Source organism: Stenella coeruleoalba, assembly GCF_951394435.1.
Source record: "Stenella coeruleoalba genome assembly, chromosome: 19".
NCBI lineage: Eukaryota > Metazoa > Chordata > Mammalia > Artiodactyla > Delphinidae > Stenella > Stenella coeruleoalba.
The window spans coordinates 31130966-31148694 of NC_137165.1; the positions used below are offsets into that span (position 1 = coordinate 31130966).

Here is a 17729-nt window from a genome sequence, read left to right on the forward strand (position 1 = left end):
CCAGAATAAATAAGCAAGAGAAATTATTCTCTGGCTTCAAAGTTTTGGCGTTATCCCTCAGGGATTGACAGACCACAACTACCATAGAGATGTCATAAAGATGCCATCACTATGGTAATGAATCGCCCATCTCACTGACACCTACTACCTAACTTTACACGAGACAGATCACACCTCAGGATCTACTTTCACATCTGCATTGACTAAAGTTACTGAAGACCTTGATCCTTTTCCAAAAACCTAGGTTTCTATAAACATGTCCAAGAATCGTCCTTATCCTTAATGGCATTTTAAGGATTCAATCTCTATTCAAGTGTAAATGAAAAAAACTCAGGATTTTTTTTTTAAAGTCAGATTCTTTGGAAAACAGAGCACATTTTCTTCTGAACTTTACTATTATGATTAATAGTTATAATGACTGAGGTTTCTATTGATCACCAAACAGTAAAAACAAGCAAGACAACAAGTCTAGTTGAAACACTTTATTGTTGACTGACTGAAATTTATCATGCTTAAGGTGCTGAAATACTTAGGCACTAGTCAGGAGCCTTGTTAGCATGTGTCAGACCCTACTGACTAATTCACACAAAGATTTTATTTTATCTTTTGCCACTTTGTCCAAGACAGTAATGATAGCTTTAGCTGATAGGTAGCAGGCATGTGAGTATAGCAGTAGATCCAGCTCCTTGGTCTGTTGTATTCATATATAAAAAGAGGTTTGGAAAGCTGGTAAAGGTATTTCATTAATTAAGCCTTAAAACAACTGAAACCAAATCCATGCCAAGGTTCCTGCTTGACACATGTTCCTCAAAAGATATTATCTCTTTCAACATATACAAAGCCAAGAAAGGCATATTTAAGGGAAGGAATGAATATCACCTACATAGTGTATCAGCTTTTCAACCTGACAGAGAAAAGGCAAAGTTCCTTCATATAGAAACTGGGTCTCCTCTTCACATACTCTGCCAAAATACACAGTCTGACCAAAAGATGTAGGAGTCTTGATAATCTGTTCCTCTTTTAAACCTTGCTAATAAAGATGAATAAATGTTCACCACATGGACATCGTCTAGTCTAATCAGATGGACCAAACAGGTCACTTTTCAGAACCTATTTTCATATCTAAACTGAGTCACTGCAGACCAATATAGAGCTCATCCTTTTCCAAAAAACTACTATCTCTGTAATACTTCTGGGGAAGTACATCATTGGGAAGGCACAATGCAATTTAAGAAATGAATTGCTACATCCACCGTGGCTTGAATAGTACTTATGTCACATCACTAAGGGCCTTTCCTTTTTCACTAGTTTCATATTCCTAGGCTTTCCTTTTGTTTCTGCAGTGCTTATTAGGAAAACTGAGGCAGAATCTAATAAGGAAGTTCTAGTCAATTTAAAAGACTTTAAATCAGAAATTTTCTGCTGTCATTGGATTAGCAAGTGAGGGATCAACCACAGAAAGTGGACATCCAAGATACCTCTCCTAAAAACCAGTCCCATAATCCTACTATTTGAATTTAGGATCCTAAAGAGGGGATAAGATAAAAATGTTATAGTCTATCCCACTACCCAAACTTCTCTCAGAAGCTTAAACCATACATAAACTATTAAAAATATCAGAGGTATAGCTTCTGTTAGGTGACTACTAATCAGCTTCTCCCAAAATTTGCACACTATCTTTTATAGATGAGAATTTATACTTACTGAATGTAAAAATCTAAAATAAGAAAACACTGTGTTAAATCTCTTAATGGTTTTGTTCACACATTGTACATTCCCATTTCAAAATTAAAATATTATATATGCATCCTTTATCCTTCTACTCCTCAATATTAATAAAAATATAAAGCCTTAAAACTTAAAAATCTACCAACATTTTATAAATACAATTATATTCAACAAGCTAAATACTTTTCTTTAGAAGATATATTAAATAAGTGATATATTAACAAAACCTTCTTACCATTTATGATAATGTATCATTAAAATTAAAGAAAGATATGAAAATAGAAGAACGCTCCCGTAAATATAGAAGAATCAGGGGCTGTTAAGTGTGATGGATGGTCCAAGTCCGGACGCCTTGCTTTTGAAACAGAATGCTGGGTTAGGAAGTAAGAGCATTTCCTGGTTAATCACTTAGAAAATTAACTCTTTCCCAGGGTTTCTCCCTGGAATTCCTGACCCATTTAGACCTGTGATCTTGGTTACCTCACAGGCCTTTGTTTCTCACACAATTTTCTCTAAAAGGATCACACTGTGACTTGAAACAGATAGACTGAACTCCCCACTGGAGTTGTGCTGACTACTTTTGAGAGTGGCGAGACGACAAACCAGCACACCCACACAGATTATTCTCCGGTACCATAGATGCAGCTGTTTTTAGATGCTTTTTGACTGTAACAGAAGACCAGGAACTTTCATTTGAAAGGGATCTGGGCAGCAAAAAAAAAGACTGCTAGATGGTTGGTAGTTTGTCCAGGTAAACAATCTGAACTGAACAGCTGTAGTAAATACCAAATTCCCAATTCTCAATTAACAAAAAAAAATACTTTTTTTCCTTAAAGAACTGAAAGAGCCCCAACAGTGTGTCATGTGCAAGGCTAGTCTGCCTCCAGCTACAGCCAGTGCACAATGTCACGTTTGTCATCCATTCTCACTCTTTTAATTCTTCCTCCTGTGGAAAGTGCTCCTGTTTGCAGGCCACATCCACCAGCAGATGAAGATCTAGAAAGAAAAAAGATTTGTTTACTCACTCTTAGCTTCTCGAACTGGAGAGTTCAATAGACAAGTCTTTAGACAAGAAGAACAAGTTGCTATGTTTCACCTGTAGAATGGGCTCTAAAATCACATTACCTCATCAGATTCTCAATTTGGGGGGCATTCCCGTACCTCTAAAGCACACAGATGCAGCCCAGTTGTTAACCCAAAGAGACTAACAAAGTTTAAAGTTTCTCTCCTTTTAGTGATGTGGATAAGCCTCTTTCCAACTGACTTTTATTATAAGTGAAAAATTAAGGAAAAGTGCCAAAAAGATCAAAGTGAAATAAACACACACAAATGAAAATTCATTTCTTCGATGCTATAAAAATAGATAGGTGGGTTTTGGGAATATGAAAAAGTAATGCCTTCAGAAATACAATGTTAAAATAAGTAATCACTACCTTTCCAAAGTTGATTGCCTCCAAAAAATTTCCACTTATTGACTAACACAGCTGATTCTCTTACAAAAAGGTCTACCTGAATTGTCTGTTAAAAATAAAGTATACCCTTCAAGGAGGTCAAGAAACAAAGAGTGGTCATTAAGACTGGAAAGAAGTAAAAAAGTGAGCTCTCAGTTCAGGCACTAGGTTCTTTAACATAAAAAGCTAAGACCATGTACAGAAATAGAGTTAAGTGTTGTATGAAAGGAGAGAGAAGGTTAGCACTCCCCTTGACAAGGATGGAAAAGGCCTTCGGGCCTGACAACACGCATGCGGTTAAGGCACTGCCACCTACTTCATGGCATCTAACCACTGTTTTTAGCAACCTAAGTGTCCATCGACAGATGAATGGGTAAAGAAGATGTGGCACATATATACAACGGACTATTACTCAGCCATAAAAAGAAACAAAATTGAGTTATTTGTAGTGAGGTGGATGGACCTAGAGTCTGTCATACAGAGTGAAGTAAGTCAGAAAGAGAAAAACAAATACCATATGCTAACACATATATATGGAATCTTAAGAAAAACAAAAAATGGTCATGAAGAACCTAGGGGCAAGACGGGAATAAAGACGCAGACCTACTAGAGAATGGACTTGAGGATATGGGGAGGGGGAAGGGGAAGCTGGGACAAAGTGAGAGAGTGGCATGGACATATATACACTACCAAACGTAAAATAGATGGCTAGTGGGAAGCAGCCGCATAGCACAGGGAGATCAGCTCGGTGCTTTGTGACCACCTAGCGGGGTGGGATAGGGAGGGTGGGAGGGAGGGAGACGCAAGAGGGAAGAGATATGGGGATATATGTATATGTATAACTGATTCACTTAGTTATAAAGCAGAAACTGACACACCATTGTAAAGCAATTATACTCCAATAAAGATGTTAAAAAAAAAAAGATGTGGCACATATATACAATGGAATATTACTCAGCCATAAAAAGAAATGAAATTGAGTTATTTGTAGTGAGGTGGATGGACCTACAGTCTGTCATACAGAGTGAAGTAAGTCAGAAAAAGAAAAACAAATACCGTATGCTAACACATATATATGGAATCTTAAAAAAAAAAAAAAAAAGGTTCTGAAGAACCTAGGGGAGGACAGGAATAAAGACCCAGATGTAGAGAATGGACATGAGGACATGGGGATGGGGAAGGGTAAGCTGGGACAAAGTGAGAGAGTGGCACTGACATATATACACTACCAAATGTAAAATAGATGGCTAGTGGGAAGCAGCCGTATAGCACGAGGAGATCAGCTCGGTACTTTGCGACCACCTAGAGGGGTGGGAAAGGGAGGGTGGGAGGGGAGGAGATATGGAGATATAGGTATATGTATAGCTGATTCACTTCGTTATAAAGCAGAAACTAACACACCATTGTAAAGCAATTATACTCCAATAAAGATGTTTAAAAAAGAAAAGAAATAGAGTTAAATGGCCTATCTGAATAACACAGTCAGAAATGAAGGAATCCTAATGTGGCTTCTAGATTCAGTCTAATTAGTTTGCAATTTCTAGAGCAACATGACCAGGGAGCCTTTTTTAGGTTGATTTTTAGGTTTACAATTTTGTCCTAGTAGCATTTTGGAGTTAAACTAAATTATACAGAATGAGTCCTTTATTTCCTACTAGACATACAGAGACTTTTGTTACTATATTTGTAGAACACAACCTTTGTAGGATTGATCAACAGCCTGGGCAATACAGCTGATACAATAAAATAATTCTACCACCAACTATGAGTCAATCTAGAGGGCATTTGGAACAGTATCTAATTTTTTCCATATTTTGTGAAAGGAAGACCAATCACTAGGAGAAGGTACTAGCTCATCTGGTGAACAACACTACAACCTATCCATAAAGAACAAGCAATTTCAGAATTCCCTGGCAGTCCAGTGGTTAGGGCTCCAAGCTTCCACTGCAGGGGGAAGGGGTCAGTCCCTGGTTGGGGAACTAAGATCCTGCATGCCATGCTGTGAGGCCAAAAAAATTAAAAACAAACAAACAAACAAAAAACAAGCATCTATCCAGATAAGCATCTTGTAGAGGGAGAACAGACATCAGTTTATCACTTAAAAGTGGCTTCTTGTACATCCATGATCATGGCAGCATTATTTACAATAGCCCAAAAGTGAAAGCAATCCAAGTGTCCATCGATGGATGAATGGAAAAACAAAATGTGGTAGCTACATACAAGGGAATATTATGTAGCGTTAAAAAGGAAGGAAATTCTGACAAATGCTACAACATGAGTGAGCCTTGAAGATATCATGCTAATTGAAATAAGTTAGTCACAAAAGGATAAATACTGTATGATTCTACTCATATGAGGTAGCTAGGGTTGTCAAATTCATAGAGACAGAAAGTAGAATGATGGTTGCCAGGGGCTGCAGGGAAGGACGGAATGGATATGGAGTTTCAGTTTGGGAAGATGAGAGAAGTTCTGGAGATGGAAGGTGGTGGTGGTAGTACATAATGTGAATGTACTTAAGGCCACCGAATTGTACACTTAAAAACGGTTAAAAGGTAAATTTTATGTTATGTATATTTTACCACAAAAATGGCTTCTTTACAGTCTAAAGAACAGTGACAATGATTACAGTAATAATTTATATAACATCTTTTTTTCAAGTAACTAAAATGCATTATTAGAAGGTCATCTAATTAATCCTGAGGAGTGAAGAGATGACTGAAAGAACCTCTACACTATATGGCTAATAAGCAAAGCCAATGGTTTCTAAATCTTGCTGCACATTGGAATCACCTGGGGAGCTTTAAAAAAATACTGAGATCGAGGGCTTCTACCCCCATACATTCTGATTTAATTGGTACAGAGTACAACCTAGGCATCAGGACTTTTAAAAGCTGACCAAAGGATATAGAATGAGTAATACCTAATTATGATCATTCTCTACACACTTCAACTCCATATCAGAATAAGAAGGAAAGGCCATATGGTGACAGAAAATACGAAAATAAGAATTAGGAAAATGAACAGACCCAACTGCAACCCTGCTTTGAAAGCAGAGTAGGAATTCTTGATAATGACAAAGGTAAAGACTATAAAGCACCTACAGAGCTCTTATGGGGAGGCAGACTGAAGAACAACAACAACAAATCCTCTTTTTTTCAGTGAACAAATGTCATTTATTTAATTGACACTTTATTGTATTGAGAGGTTCAAATAATGGACAACAGCACATCACAAATAGGCATGTTTAAAGAAACAATAGTCTGTATGGCTCTGTAATAGTCTCAGAATGAGTTATGTAGTGAGTTATGTATGAGCAACAAATCCTCTTAGCCTTAATGATTGGGCTTTAAAACAGCATTTGTCAGTACTTCCCTGGTGGTCCAGTGGTTAAGACTCTGCGCTCCCAATGCAGGGGGCCCGGGTTCAATCCCTGGTCAGGGAGCTAGATCCCACAGGCTGCAACAAAGATCCTGTGTGCCACAACTAAGAACCAGGGCAGCCAAATAAATAAATATGTTTTTAAAAAAAGCATTTGGCACACAGCTTCTAAGAACAAGCATCTAAACACAATAATTTTATTAAAGTGAGCTTCCTTCATTAACAAAGCTGCCAATCAAGGAATTAAAGTATAGAAACCAATAAAAATGCAAAAAGACAGAGACTAGCCTGATGTTACTAGAGGTTTATAGGACTTCATTCAGAAGAGAGCCATGATCCGCCAGAGGGCAGACAGCAGAAGCAAGAAGAACTACAATCCTGCAGCCTGCAGAATGAAAGCCACAACCACAGGAAGATAGACAAAATGAAAAAGCAGAAGACTACATCCCAGATGAAGGAACAAGATAAAATCCCAGAAAACAACTAAGTGAAGTGGAGATAGGCAACCTTCCAGAAAAACAATTCAGAATAATGGTAGTGAAGATGATCCAGGACCTCGGAAAAAGAATGGAAGCAAAGATCGAGAAGATGAAAGAAATGTTTAACAAAGACCTAGAAGAATTAAAGAGCAAACAAACAGAGATGACTTATACAATAATTGAAATGAAAAATACACTAGAAGGAATCAATAGCAGAATAACTGAGGCAGAAGAACGGATAAGTGACCTGGAAGACAGAATGGTGGAAATCACTGCTGCAGAACAGAATAAAGAAAAAGGAATGAAAAGAAATGAAGACAGCCTAAGAGACCTCAGGGACAACATTAAACGCACCAACATTCACATTATAGGGGTCCCAGAAGGAGAAGAGAGAGAGAAAGGACCCGAGGAAGTATTTGAAGAGATTATAGTTGAAAACTTCCCTAACATGGGAAAGGAAATAGCCTGCCAAGTCCAGGAAGTGCAGACAGTCCCAGTCAGGATAAACCCAAGGAGAAACACGCCGAGACACACAGTAATCAAACAGACAAAAATTAAAGACAAAGAAAAATTATTAAAAGCAACAAGGGAAAAATGACAAATAACATACAAAGTAATCTCCACAAGGTTAACAGTTGATTTCTCAGCAGAAACTCTGCAAGCCAGAAGGGAGTGGCATGATACATTGAAAGTGATGAAAGGGAAGAATCTACAACCAAGAATACTCTACCCAGCAAGGATCTCATTCAGATTCAACAGAGAAATCAAAAGCTTTACAAACAAGCAAAAGCTAAGAGAATTCAGCACCACCAAACCAGCTCTACGACAAATGCTAAAGGAAATTCTCTAAGTGAGAAACACAAGAGAAGAAAAGCACCTACAAAAACAAACCCATAACAATTAAGAAAATGGTAATAGGAACATACACATCAAGAATTACCTTAAACGTGAATGGATTAAATGCTCCAACCAAAAGACACAGGTTCGCTGAATGGATACAAAAACAAGACCCACATATATGCTGTCTACAAGAGACCCACTTCAGACCTAGGGACACATACAGACTGAAAGTGAGGGGATGGAAAAAGATATTCCATGAAAATGGAAATCAAAAGAAAGCTGGAGTAGCAATACTCATATCAGATAAAACAGACTTTAAAATAATGTTACAAGAGACAAGGAAGGACACTACATAATGATCAAGGGATCAATCCAAGAAGAAGATATAACAATTATAAATATATATGCACCCAACATAGGAGCACCTCAATACATAAGGCAAATGCTAACAGCTATAAAAGAGGAAATCGACAGTAACACAATAATAGCGAGGGACTATAACACCTCACTTACAACAATGGACAGATTATCCAGACAGAAAATTAATAAGGAAACACAAGCTTTAAATGACACAATAGACCAGATAGATTTAATTGATATTTATAGGACATTCCATCCAAAAACAGCAGATTACACTTTCTTCTCAAATGCACATGGAACATTCTCCAGGATAGATCACATCTTGGGTCACAAATCAAGCCTCAGCAAATTTAAGAAAATTGAAATTGTATCAAGCATCTTTTCTGACCACAATGCTATGAGATTAGAAATAAATTACAGGAAAAAAACGTAAAAAACACAAACACATGGAGGCTAATAAACAATACACTACTAAATAACCAAGAGATCACTGAAGAAATCAAAGAGGAAATCAAAAAATACCTACAGACAAATGACAATGAAAACACGATGATCCAAAATGTATGGGATGCAGCAAAAGCAGTTCTAAGAGGGAAGTTTATAGCAATACAATCCTACCTCAAGAAACAAGAAAAATCTCAAACAATCTAACCTTACATCTAAAGGAATTACAGAGAGAACAAACAAAACCCGAAGTTAGTAGAAGGAAAGAAATCATAAAGATCAGAGCAGAAATAAATGAAATAGAAACAAAGAAAACAATAGCAAAAATCAATAAAACTAAAAGCTAGTTCTTTGAGAAGATAAAAAAAATTGATAAACCATTAGCCAGACTCATCAAGAAAAAGAGGGAGAGGACTCAAATCAATAAAATTAGAAATGAAAAAGGAGAAGTTACAACAGACACCGCAGAAATACAAAGTATCCTAAGAGACAAGCAACTCTATGCCAATAAAATGGACAACCTGGAAGAAATGGACAAATTCTTAGAAAGGTATAACCTTCCAAGACTGAACCAGGAAGAAATAGAAAATGTAAACAGACCAATTTCAAGCACTGAAATTGAGACTCTGATTAAAAATCTTCCAACAAACAACAGCCCAGGACCAGATGGTTTCACAGGTGAATTCTACCAAACATTTAGAGAAGAGCTAACAACCATCCTTCTCAAACTCTTCCAAAACATTCCAGAGGAAGGAGCACTCCCAAATTCATTCTATGAGGCCACCATCACCCTGATACCAAAACCAGGCAAAGATACTACAAAAAAAGAAAATTATAGACCAATATCACTGATGAATATACATGCAAAAATCCTCAATAAAACACTAGCAAACAGAATCCAACAACATATTAATAGGATCATACACCATGATCAAGTGGGATTTATCCCAGGGATGTAAGGATTCTACAATATATGCAAGTCAATCAATGTGATACACCGTACTAACAAACTGAAGGATAAAAACCATATGATCGGGCTTCCCTGGTGGCGCAGTTGTTGGGGGTCCGCCTGCCGATGCAGGGGACGCGGGTTCGTGCCCCGGTCTGGGAGGATCCCGCATGCCGTGGAGCAGCTGGGCCCGTGAGCCATGGCCGCTGAGCCTACGCATCCGGAGCCTGTGCTCCGCAACGGGGGAGGCCGCAGCGGTGAGAGGCCCGCATACCGCCAAAAAAAAAAAAAAAACCATATGATCACCTCAATAGATGCAGAAAAAGCTTTTGACAAAATTCAACACCCATTTATGATAACAACTCTCCAGAAAGTAGGCATAGAGGGAACCACCCTCAACATAATAAAGGCCATATACGAGAAACCCACAGCAAACATCATTCTCAATGATGAAAAACTGAAAGCATTTACTCTAACATTAGGACCAAGACAAGGATGTCCACTCTTGCCACTATTATTCAACATAGTTTTGGAGGTCTTAGCCATGGCAGTCAGAGAAGAAAAAGAAATAAAAGGAATACAAATTGGAAAAGAAGAAGTAAAACTGTCACTGTTTGCAGATGACATGATACTACACATGGAAAATCCTAAAGATGCTACCAGAAAACTACTAGAGCTAATCAATGAATTTGGTAAAGTTGCAGGATACAAAATTAATGCACAGAAATCTCTTGCATTCCTATACACTAACAATGAAAGATCAGGAAAAGAAACTAAGGAAACAATACCATTCACCATTGCAACAAAAAGAATAAAATACCTAGGAATAAACCTACCTAAGGAGACAAAAGAACTGTACTCAGAAAACTGTAAGACACTGATGAAAGAAATCAAAGATGACACAAACAGATGGAGAGATATCCCATGTTCTTGGATTGGAAGAATCAATATTGTGAAAATGACTATACTACCCAAAGCAATCTACAGATTCAATGCAATCCCTATCAAATTACCAATGGCATTTTTCACAGAACTAGAACAAAAAATTTCACAATTTGTATGGAGACACAAAAGACCCTAAATAGCCAAAGCAACCTTGAGGGAAAAACACAGAGCTGGAGGAATCAGACTCCCTGACTTCAGACTATACTACAAAGCTACAGTAATCAAGACAATATGGTACTGGCACAAAAACAAAAATATAGATCAATGGAACAGGATGGAAAGCCCAGAGATAAACCCACACACCTATGGTCAACTAATCTATGACAAAGGAGTCAAGCATATACAATGGAGAAAAGACAGTCTCTTCAATAACTGGTGCTGGGAAAACTGGATGGCTACACGTAAAAGAATGAAATTAGAACACTCCCTATCACCATACACACAAAAAAACTCAAAATGGATTAAAGACCTAAAGGTAAGACCAGACACTATAAAACTCTTAGAAGAAAACATAGGAAGAACACTATCTGACATAAATCACAACAAGATCCTTTTTGACCCACCTCCTAGAGTAATGGAAATAAAAACAAAAATAAACAAATGGGACCTAATGAAACTTAAAAACTTTTGCACAGCAAAGGAAACTATAAACAAAACAAAAAGACAAGTCTCAGAATGGGAGAAAATATTTGCAAACGAAGCAACGGACAAAGGATTAATCTCCAAAATATATAAACAGCTCATGCAGCTCAACATCAAAAAATCAAACAACCCAATCAGAAAATGGGCAGAAGACCTAAATAGACATTTCTCCAAAGAAGACATACAGATGGCCAAGAAGCACATGAAAAGCTGCTCAACATCACTAATTATTAGAGAAATGCACATCAAAACTACAGTGAGGTATCACCTCACACCAGTTAGAATGGGCATCATCAGAAAATCTACAAACAACAAATGCTGGAGAGGGTGTGGAGAAAAGGGAACCCTCTTGCACTGTTGGTGGGAATGTAAACTGATACAGCCACTATGGAGAACAGTGTGGCAGTTCCTTAAAAAACTAAACATAGAATTACCACATGACCCAGCAATCCCACTACTGGGCATATACCCAGAGAACACCATAATTCAAAAAGGCACATGCACCCCAATGTTCATTGCAGCACTATTTACAATAGCCAGGTCATGGAAGCAACCTAAATGTCCATCGACCGACCAATGGATAAAGCAGAGGTGGTACATATACACAATGGAATATTACTCAGCCATAAAAAGGAGCGAAACTGGGTCATTTGTAGAGATGTGGATGGATCTAGAGATGTCATACAGAGTGAAGTAAGTCAGAAAGAGAAAAACAAATATTGTATATTAATGCATATATGTGGAGTCTAGAAAAATGGTACAGATGAACTGGTTTGCTAGTCAGAAACAGAGACACAGATGTAGATAACAAATGTATGGACACCAAGGGGGGAAAGTCAGCGGGTGTGGAAGAATTGGGAGATTGGGATTGACATATATACACTAATATGTATAAAATAGCTAGCTAATAAGAACCTGCTGTATAGCACAGGGAACTCCACTTCGTTGTACAGTAGAAACTAACAACATTGTAAAACAACTACACCCCAATAAAAAAATAAAATAAAATACATAGAGAGAGGAAAAAAAAAAGAAGAGAAACTTGTATACTCCTCAGAGAAGATAAGTGTTTGAGAATCACAGTGGCTGAGTTGATTTGAGAGCTGAAAGGCCTCCAGGGACAGGAGCATTGCATCTACTCATTTGGGATTGTTTTTTTTTGGCCGCACCACACAGCTTGTGGGATTTTAGTCCCCTGCCCAGGGATCGAACCCAGGCCCTTGGCAATGAGAGCACGGAGACCTAAGCACTGGATGGCCAGGAAATTCCCTGGGAATGTTAACTCCTACTAAGAACACTCTCTAGGATTTGGAGGCTATTACCTTAACGAAATCTCATCCATAATCCAATAGCTACAGAATGCGAAGTCCTTTCTTCAGGAGTGGACTGAACTTTGCTCTTAAACATTCAGTTTCCCTTAACTATAAAGTAACCTATCAGAACATAAGAGAGTGTAGCTTGCACAATAAGACTGATATCTGGGTGTTATTAGGGTGATTAATATCTGGCTGATATTACCCTATCTTGGTTTAGGGTAATATCATTGTAGAAATTGGAGCAGCATTATTGAGTCTAATTTTCTGCACCTCTTGATGTTTTTTTATCCAAAAGGTATTTTCTTAAGTCAACACGTGTTCAAAAGGCCTACACACAGCATGCAATGACTGTGATTAACAACCTCCTTCTAACAAAACGCACATCTATTGAAATCAGTACAATCTGGATACCTAACCAACTTGAAGTCTCCTACTTGAAAAAAAATTCAAAGAAAGCTTAAAGTGTAAGAAGATGCCCTAGGGAAGACAAATTTTCAAACCAATTCAGTTACAGAAGGGCACTGATAAGTTCTGGGATACAGGAAACCCCTGTTCAGTGGGATACTGAGCAACATAATAACATTCCAACAGTTAATGGTGGAATCATAGTACTTCAGAATTTGGGGCCAAAGGACTCTTTAGATGTGATTTCAAGAAATTCTCTTATTTTTACCATAAATAATGGGAGAGTTGGAACTTTATTGAGGGGAGGTACTGCTAATGATAGCGACAGTTGAAATTTAAGTGATATTTTAGAAAGTTTACATTTAGTTCCTACCTTTAATACTTTAAAATTGGATTTAGTATACATCATCTACAAGAACTAAACTGAATACTAGTTCATTTTGAGTCCTCCCACAAGTATCTACTGACTCTTTTTTTTGTGTATGTGCTGAAACCCGGGAACAAACCAGGGACCCCTCCTGACTCTTAATGGCTTCTCTGGCCATCAATGATCAGGACTGTGAAAAATTAGAAGCTAAGAATGAGAACTTTCTAATACAGGGTGTAACAGTCTGCATGTTTATATCTCCTCAAAATTCATGTATTAAAACCTAACCCCCAATGTGATGGTGTGAGAAAGTGGGACTCTGGGGAGGTGATTAGGTCCTGAGGGTGGAGCTCTTATGAATGAAATTAGTGTCCTTATAATAGAGACCCCAGAGAGCTCCTCTGTCCCTTCTGCCATGTGAAGACACAGCAAGAAGACGGCAGTCTATGAGCCAGGAAACTGGCTCTCACCAGACACTGAATCTGCTGGCACCTTGATCCTGGATTTCCCAGCCTCCAGAACTGTGAGAAAAAGTTCTGTCATTTATAAGCCACCTAGTCTATGGTATTTTTGTCATAGCAGTAGAATGAAGTAAGACACAGAGTAGGCAAACTTTTTCTGTAAGGAGCCAGATAGCAAATACTTTAGGCTCTAGGGGCCACATGGCCTCTACTGTAACTACTCAACTCTGCTGATGCAGTATGAAACCACAGATAATATGTAAATGTATGGTATGGTTGTGTGTTCCAATTCAACTTTATTTATGGATACTGAAATTTGAATCATTTTCATGTGTCATGAAATATTCTTCTTTTGATCCTCCCCCCCTTCAACCATTTAAAATGTAAAAAAATTTACTTAGCTTAGCTACATGCTTAGCTTGCAGGCCATATAAAAACAACCAGTGAGCTAGATTTGGCCCATAGGCCATAGTTTACCAACTTCTGCTCTAATAGCACACACCACAGCTTTAACCAAGAGAAATTTAACCAAAATAGGAGAATATTTCATCAAATCGAATATCATTATACAGTTGTCCAAGAAATTATATTTTCTCCAAAGAAGATCTACAAATGTCCAACAAGCACATGAAAAGATGCTTAACATCATTAGTCATGAGGGAAATGCAATTAAACCCACAATAAGATAGATACCACTTCACACCTACTTAGCATGACTATAGTGATAATAAAAAGCGGAAAATAACAAGTGCTAGGGAGGATGTGGAGAAATGGGGACTCTTGTACACTGCTGGTGGGAATGTAAAACGGTTCAGCCATTATGGAAAATAGCTTGGCAGTTCCTCAACAGTTAAACATAGAATTACCAAATGATCCAGCGATTCCACTCCTAGGTATATCCCCAAAAGAATTGATATCAGATATTCAAATACATGTACAATGTTTATAGCAGCACTATTCACAATAGCCAAAAGGTAGAAACAGCCCAAATGCCCATCAGTAGATGAGTGGATAAAAAATTGTCATATATACATACAACATAATACTGTTTAGCCATAAGAAGGAATGAAGTTCTGATATACATGTTACCTTGTGGATGAACTTTGAAAACATCATGCCAAGTGAAATAAACCAGACACAAAAAGGTCACACATTGTATGATTTCATTTATACAAAATATCCAGAATAGGTAAATCCACAGGGACAGAACACAGACTGGTGGTTGCCAAGGGCTTGGGAGAGGACGGAACGGAGAGCAACTGCTTCATGAATATGGGGTTTTCTTTTGGAGTGATGCAAATGTTTTGGAACTAGATAGAGGTTGCACAACATTGTGAATGGCCTAAGTCCCATGGAATTTTTCACTTTAAAGTGGTTAATTTTCTGTTATGTGAATCTCCCCTAAAATGTATACTTTCCTATCAGTTTGAAATGATGGGACAAAAAGAAGGGGAAAGCAGAAAATGGCCATAAAAATAAAACTCATAACCAAATATATCTCAGTTTTCAATGTCAGAGCATAGTAACGAGATATAGGATGGTTATCTTTAGTAAAACATATGCAATTCTTAGTTCCAGCAGAATAAAACTGTACAGGACACTACCTTTGTATCCCTAGTGTACCTAGCACTGTACCAACCCCAGAGTAGTTGTTAATAAGCACTCATTAAAAGCAACCTATGGGTTGAATTTGACTCCCCAGATGTTCAAAACTTATCTTTTGTTGGCTAATTAAAGATTGTTCATTGAGACAGAAAGTAAAATAGGTTTTCCAGGGTCTGGGGGGAGAAGAGGAATAGGAATTGTTTAGTGGGTATAGAGTTTCAGTTTTGCAAGATGAAAAGAGTTCTGGAGATGGATGGTGGTGATGGTAGCAGAACAATGTGAATGTACTTAATGCCACTGAACTGTACACTTAAAAATGGTTCAACTTTATGTTATGTGTATTTTACCACAATTTTTTTTTAAGATTGCTTTTTTCCAAGGATCTTTTTTGAAAAGTATATTAGTAAGATAACAGTGTATAAACACTGAGTGCCACAGGTAATACTCCAGGTGCTGGAGATACAGCAATGAACAAAACAAAATCCTTGCCCTCATGGAACTAACCTTCTAGAGGGGGAGAAAAATAATAAATATAAAATGTCAAGTAGCGATGAACATTATAGAAGAAAGCCAAGGAAAAAGAATAGGGACTGAAGGAGGGCAGGACATGGAGAATAGGGTGCTATTACAGACAGTAGGATCAGGAAGGTTCCTATAATGAGCTGGCATTTGAGTAGAGAACTGAATGAAATGAAGGAGCAAGCCATGTGAATACCTGGGTGAAGAACATTTCCGGCAGAGGGAACAGCAAGTGTGAAGGCAGGACCATGCTTGGTGCGTTCAAACAATAGTGAAGGGGCTGCTATGGCTGGAATAGATGAGAGAGATAGAAGGTGGCAGGAGATAGAGCAGTTACCAGGAGCCAAATCATAGTAAGGATTTTTAGATTTTATTCTAAATGTGATGGAAAACCACTGGAAAAATTTAAACAGGGAAATAATTTTAAAGTATCACTCTGATTGCTGTGTGGAGAAAAAACTGTAGGGGCACACAGTGGAAGCAGAAAGATCTAGGCAAGAGATGTAGTGGCTTGGACCATGGTGATAGCATGTAAAGGTGATAAGAAATGGTCAGATTCTGGATCTACACTGAGATAGAACTGACAGAATTTGCTGATGGGTTGGATGTGAGATGAGAGAGAAGAGAGTCAAGGAAGATTCCAAGACTTTTGGTTGACTAGAGGTGACTAGAAGTATTATTTCCTGAAATAAGTAAAACTGGGGAAAGGGTGGCATTATAATGCATTTGGGACACTACTGGACATCCAAACAAAGAAGTGGCAAGGGGAAAAAGGTATGCACACCTGGAGTTCAGAGAAGATAGAGGCTTAGATATAAATTTAGGAGTCATCACCATTTAGACAAAAGCAGTGAGACTTGTTGATATAACCTAGGAAATGAATAGAGAAGGAAAGGGGTCCAAGAATTGCGCTCTGGGACTCATCAATATTTAGAAGTCAGGGAAGATAAAGAAGATTCAGTAAAAGAAACTACGGAGTGGCCAGTGAGGTTGAAGGAAAACCAGGAAAGGGTGATGTTCCAGAAGCCAAGTGAAGAAAGTATTCCAGGAAGGTTGCGGTAGTCTGTTCAAATGCTGCTGAGGTACAGTCAAGTGGGACTGAGAATGGACCACAGGATTTGGCAACATGGCAGTAATTGGAAACCTTGACAAGAGCAGTAATTGGAAACCTTGACATTGAACAGTTTCAGCTGAGTAGCCGGAATGAAAACCTGATTGGAAAACCTGGTTGAGATAAGGATAGGCTTTCAAAGAGCTTTTCTCTAAGGGGAAGAGAAAAACGGAGGAGTAGCTGGATGAAAATATGAATGAAGGGAAGGTGAGAGGAATTTCTTTTAACATAGAACCTATGATGGCATGTTTGTATGCTGATGGGAATTATCTAACATAAAAGGTAAGATGTAATTACTGAAGAGTAAGGGAGGATAACTGTTCAGGGCTAAGTCTGTGAGTACACAAAAGGGGACTGTGTACACATATGGGAGGACTGGCTTTCTTCCATTATAATAGGAAGAAAAGCAGAGTGTAGAGTTACACAAGTGGTAGACTGATAAATTTGTTGGTGGAAAGATATGAAAGTTCTCTTCTAGCTGCTTCTATTTTCTCAGTAAGAAACAAGGTCATAGCTGAGAATGAAAAGAGAGGAGTTGTGTTGGAAGGTGGAGCAGAGAGAAGATATGATAAAGTGGCTTTGGAAAATGGGGAGTGTACTGCCTAGGGAAATATTATAGAACTGCTGGCAACACTAAGAGCCCACATGAATTTAAAGTGAGACCAGTCATTTGAAAAGCATTTGACAGTAATAAACATCAAAATAGTAAGTATTATGAAAATAATAATT

At 37.9% G+C, this 17729-nt stretch overlaps 1 protein-coding gene across 3 annotated transcripts in view; it reads right to left on the bottom strand.

The window, feature by feature from the left end:
- Positions 1-280: 280 nt before the first annotated feature.
- HSF5 (heat shock transcription factor 5) overlaps positions 281-17729 on the bottom strand; it is a 51881-nt gene continuing 34432 nt past the window's right edge. For all 3 annotated transcript variants that reach the window (XM_079905492.1, XM_079905493.1, XM_079905491.1), the window contains one exon: positions 281-2724. In XM_079905492.1, the coding sequence (XP_079761618.1) occupies positions 2654-2724 (71 nt within the window). In that variant the 3' untranslated portion in view covers positions 281-2653. The remainder of the gene's footprint in view (positions 2725-17729) is intronic.